Source organism: Lonchura striata, chromosome 17, assembly GCF_046129695.1.
Source record: "Lonchura striata isolate bLonStr1 chromosome 17, bLonStr1.mat, whole genome shotgun sequence".
Classification (NCBI taxonomy): domain Eukaryota; kingdom Metazoa; phylum Chordata; class Aves; order Passeriformes; family Estrildidae; genus Lonchura; species Lonchura striata.
Window position 1 is genome coordinate 14,974,572 of NC_134619.1, and position 5,685 is coordinate 14,980,256.

At 49.6% G+C, this 5,685-nt stretch overlaps 1 protein-coding gene across 1 annotated transcript in view; it reads left to right on the forward strand.

The window, feature by feature from the left end:
• The window catches only part of LOC110473786 (fer-1-like protein 4), a 50,598-nt gene extending 50,298 nt beyond the window's left edge, over positions 1 to 300 (forward strand). Inside the window, 1 exon segment of the mRNA XM_077787094.1 lies at positions 284 to 300. Coding sequence (XP_077643220.1) covers positions 284 to 300 — 17 coding nt within the window.
• Positions 301 to 5,685: the final 5,385 nt, after the last annotated feature.

Below are 5,685 nucleotides of genomic sequence, written 5' to 3' on the forward strand. Positions count from 1 at the left end.
CCATCCAAGCCTTCCCGGTGAAGATCACCGGTCCGGAAGGGAACCAGCAGAAGATATATACTCCGTTAAACCCAAAAGATGTACAAACAGTTGTCAAAGCCATTTCAAAAAAGAGATTAATTTGGCCATGGTCTCCACCCTAGTCAATAGTCTCTTTAGCTATGACAACTTGCTTCCCTTTAATATTATTAAGAATGTGCTAAAAAGAAAAAACACAACCCACCCCAAAACCTTGCCCCCAAAAGTCACCAATACCCTGACCAGCCATACAAATGCCCTCCAGATAGGCCGCACAGCTAAGTCAAACCCAAACCCAATCTTTCGTATGCTAGAAGCTACCTTTCTAACCCTGAACAAGACCAAACCAAACCTGACTAACTCCTGTTAGCTTTGCTATGATGTTAAACCCCCTTTCTACGAAGGCATTGCTTTAGACACCCCCTTCAGTTACTCCACAGCCAGTGCCCCCCACCAGTGCAGATGGGACACTCCTCGCAGAGGAATCACCTTAAGTCAAATCACAGGCCAGGACAGATGTTTTAGCAATGCAGCTTTAGCAAAGCAGAAAGGCAACTTCTGCACTAAAGTTATCAAGCCCAACAGAAAAACTAATAAGTGGGTGGTCCCATCCGCATCTGAGATGTGGGTTTGCCAACGATCAGGAGTGAGTCCTTGTGTGTTCCTTGCCAAATTTAACGACTCTATCGACTTCTGTGTCCAAGTTCTGATTGTTCCTAGGGTCCTGTACCACTCAGATGAAGAAGTATACCACCTTTTCGAAGAACCCGACAGACTCCACAAAAGAGAAATAATCACAGGTATAACTATCGCAATGCTGCTCGGCCTGGAGCAGCTGGCACAGCCACGGATGTCTCAGCCATCGTAACCCAACAGCACGGACTCTCTCAGCTGCAAATGACCATCGACGAAGACCTACAGAGGATTGAGAAATCCATCTCCTATCTAGAGAAATCAGTCTCTTTGCTTTCAGAAGTAATTTTACAGACTAGGCGAGGACTGGACCTCTTGTTCATGCAACAAGTAGGACTGTGTGCAGCCTTGAAAGAGGAATGCTGCTTTTATGCAGATCATACGGGAGTTGTTAAAGACTCCATGGCAGAACTCTGAGATAGGCTGGCTCAGAGAAAGAAAGACAGGGAAACCCAACAGAGCTGGTTTGGATCCTGGTTCAATCAATCACCTTGTCTCACCACTTTAATTTCCGCCCTGGTAGGTCCACTGGCAATACTGCTTTTAGCTGTTACCTTAGGACCATGCCTGCTAAACAAACTAGTCTCGTTTGTTCAGGCCCGTCTAGAACAGGCGAACATTCTGTTTGTAGGCCAGCAACAAATGCTGTAAACCAAAAACTGTGAACACAGTCAGTCACAAAAGCCTTCGAAACTCACCTTGCGAGAATTACTCAGGTTTACCAAACCCCCTTTTCCTTACCAAGTTACAAGTTTGTACCTCACTCCAGTGCCTATATCTACGACTACCTCATTTTATTTATGAAAAGGAGGGGGGAGATGTAGTAGATAGGGACAGGCGAACGGAAGATCTCGGGATGTGATGGAAAGAAAGACCCCTTCCCCCTCTCCTCCTGCAGCACGTTATCTACTACCCCCAAAGAATATAACCACACCTAACCCAGTAGTTTTCCACTCCTGACTAACCCTAGAGACCCTACCAACCCCCCTGACGTAGCAAAGTCCCCCGAGACTATTTAAACCCATGAGATAAGATAATAAAGGCCTTTCGACCGTCCACCACACTGATGTCAGTGTGTGTCGTTAGCCCGAGTAGCCCGGTCAAGGCCAGGCTGCCGTGCTGTTCCTTGCAACCAGGTCGCCTTGCCTTCCCCTGAAGGCAACACCCCTGGGACAGCAGTTTTGCTGTCTGGGACATGTTCCAGGGGTCAGATCTGAGTACAGATGTGAGTCAGACACCATGGTGAGCAGGGATGTCCATTAGGGCTCTGTTCTCCAGGAGCTGCAGAAAATGTTTTCTATGGAGAAATGGAGCTAGTGCTGACACATAGCAACTGGGGGAGGCACAGGGTGCTACTGTGAGAACATGAGGGATTTTCTAGTTCAGAGGGGACACCTCCACAGACTAGCTGTGTTCTCTTCTGACCCTGGGATGAAGGCTGCTCAGGAAGCTCGGCTCTTCACTCTTGCCTTGGGCCACAGAAGCCAAGTCCTAAGTCACTGAGCACTTCATCAATTCCGTGAGGAATGGAAAACCCTTTTCCCTCTGACCTTAGGCTATATAAGAACTTTATTGATAGAGAACAGATGTTATTCCTGGCAAGGATTTAATGCCCTTGAAGCTGAAGAACCCCAGGACTGCTAGGGTGGGAGCTGCCTGGGCTCAGCAGGGCAGAGAGGTTGTGGGACTCCTCTGCCCCAGCTTCTCTTCATGCATGGGGAGGAAGGCTCACTGCTAGCATTGTGCACTTGGTAGGAGAATGTACACCACTTTGGATAGGGAAGCTAGTGTTTGACTTGTAGCCAGGGTGATGATGCTTTCTTGCTAGTTCGCAGGTCAGTTTACAGACCCTAAGTGTGTTACAGGCAAAGAGAAGTTTCTTGTAAAGCACATGTTGCCAGCTAGCCCTGTCTGTTCAGCCCTGGCCAAACAGCCCAGTTCAGGCCAGAACTGCACAACTGGTGGCAGTGGCAACAGCAGAACACAACAATAACATCATTGAACAGTTAGAAAAGGAAGTTAATATTGGGCTATTTCAGTTCCCTCAGGGTGGGTGAGCATCCAATGGGTGTCCGGGAGGCTGGGCAGAGAGGGTGGGTGAGAAGGCATCCTGTAGCGCCACTGCCACTGGTCTTTGTGATATATCACTGCAAGTGGCATATGGGATACTGTTACAGAGGTACACAAAAGTGGTGCTGGCCCTGTGCCTGCTGCTGTGGCAATATTTCCGAGCCCTCACAGATGGCATCAGTCCTGTCTGTTGGGTTCCCTTCCTCCTCCACACCCCTACTGCCCACTGCACCACCCCTACCAAAAGCTCTGCATGGTTCAATGCCCCCTACCAGGCAGGCACAGAGCCTCTTCTGAGGGGTGCAGACTACAAGTTCTCCTGAGATGTGGTTCAGTGGTGGCTGGTAAGTGAAGCAATGGGCAGGAGTTTGTTGGTGTTCCCAGGCTCTCTGAATGTGTTCACAGTGGGGATAGGGCCAAGAACAGATATGATGGGGACAGAGGGATGCAGAGATCCCAGCTCAATCCTTCCTCCACTTCATACCTTGTCCCCTGGGCTGTTTTGCACCCTTTTCCTAATATCCCATCTGTTTTCTTCTGTCCTTTCCCAGGTCTCTGCTAGGAGAAATGGGGCTCTGTCTCCCTTTGGGTTACTGGTGGAGGTGCTAATGCTGCATGTCACTGTGCTTGCTTTCCTAGACCCTGCAGGGTCCCCTGAGTGGTATCCAACTCCAGGCCATAATTCAGCAGCTCTTCAATGTCCTCCAGGCCATTGACAGATGATGTGTGGGACCCATCTCACTGCAGGACTTGTGCGGTGGTGGGGAAGTCAGAACAGCTGAAAGGGTCCAGTCATGGGCTGCTAATTGACAATCACGACTGGGTGCTGAGGTGGGTGACCTAAAGGGATTTGGTCTCCCCCCATCTTCCGAGAACCCTAGCATGCCCCATGGACAGCTCCCGTCAATGCTGTTGAAATCTGACAACCCAACACCTGTGAAGGAGGTGGCTGGCTAACCCTGCTCTTTGGAGCTCTACATCCTGGGACACACAGGCCTCATGTCACCCATATCCACTCTTTGCCACTGGCTAGGGTGACCTGCTGTCCCTGTCTGGTGGGACCAAGAGCCTGGGAACATGTTCATTTGTTTTGGAATATACCATTCTGCTGTCCTTTAGGATGAATAGAGCAAAGATCACTGGCTTTGAGCTGGATGTTGGCATGAGAACAACTCATCACTTCATGTGTTGTATATAGGTAAAGCCTTTAGAGTAAGAGCCTGTAAAATTATAGATTAGGCCTGCTGCATCAGCTGGGTGCAGCTAACAGCTATTCTACCAAGTTACTGTGAGAAAGGAATTGCACCTGTGAAAATAGAGGCTCTAACCATGAGAATAATTTGGCACCCATGAAACAAGAATGTAAACAGTGTTAAGAGAGGAAAGTTTTTGATGGACATGTACACTAGCAACTACTGACCAATGAACTGATTTGCAGTAAGTTACCAATTTGAATTAAATATGATGCCTCTAGAACTGTGATAAATATGATTAATACTGTGAAAAATAAAGAAATGTGGACAGTTAAGATTGGGTGATTGTGCATGAAGAAAACAAGTCTCTTGTCCATCTCTACAGTGACATTAATGTATCCAGAGAGTGCAGTGAACCTAAGACCCGGTGTCCAACTTATCTGCATCCCCTTCAAATCTCTGCACCTGCAGGGGGTGACCAGCGCCTTCTTCACTAAAGAACTCACACCCAGCATTGGGGGGTGGTGTCTTTTGTGCTGGAAATCCTGCGGATGGTGCAGTGTGGTCTGGGGATTCTAGTGCCTCACTGGAGACCTGGCACTACTCCTGATAGCACAAAGGGTACTGGGCATCCCTCTGCCCTGCACTTTGAGGTAGCTGGGCATTGACCTGTCCCCACAGGGTTCAGGCAACCTGCAGCACCATAGCTCTATGAGTGGGATGGCAGCTGTGCCCACAGTGGGACTATGCACTTGATGCGTTCCTTCCTACAGCCATGCCAGGGGATGCTACTGGGCCAGCTAAAGGGGTGGGAGATGCCACTAGGCTGGGTGCTGGAAGACAACAGATACCCTCTGCAAAGAAATACCTCCCCACCCAGGTATTGATCCTGAGCCTAGCTTTCCTCAAGTACATCCATGACAACTGGACACAGCATCATGAGTGATACCCCTGCTCTTTGCCTTGCACACCTGCCAGCAGGTGACAACAGCCAGTGATGCTAGACACTGCCACTGTACCTCCCTTTGCACTGCTTGTCTATACGCTTGTAGGATGCCCCAGTGTCCACACAGCATTGGCTCTTTCTGGCAAGTGCACAGGTCTCCGTGTTTGGCTTTGGAGCAGTGAAGGGAACTGGCAACACTACTGGGAAAATCACTGGTCTAGAGCCTTTCACAGGCCAAGAGTCCATGACACTGATGTTGAATTCAGCCTCACCAAGAGACAGGTACATGAAGGTAAGATTGTATTCTACAAGTGATGCATTTCCAAAAAACTGGAGCCAGGCTGTTTGGCCAGGAATAGGCCAAAGCACACTGCCAGCAGCTGTCCTGGCTCTTTAGCTTGCTGTTCCACCCCACCACCTGGGTTCACAGGCCCTGCAATTTGCAGAGTTTTGGTACAGATTGTGCTGGTCCTACCAGCTGGGTACTGTGTGTGCCATTCTCCCATGGCAGCAGTGATGTGTTTAGCTGGACACAGGGTGGGCACAGTTCTGCCCATGCTGGCTGGGAGGGACAAAGGGGAGATGTTGGAGCTGGAAGTGGGCATGGAGCCTGTGAGCTGCAGGGCTGTGAAGCCAGTGGCGGACAGCAGCTGCTCAGATGTGGCTGTTCACGTGACAGAGCTGGCATTACCACCCACAGATGGCTTTTGGGGGGAGGTTTGTAGTTGTTCATAGGAAAGGAAGATGCTCTCCTCACCCTGCCCA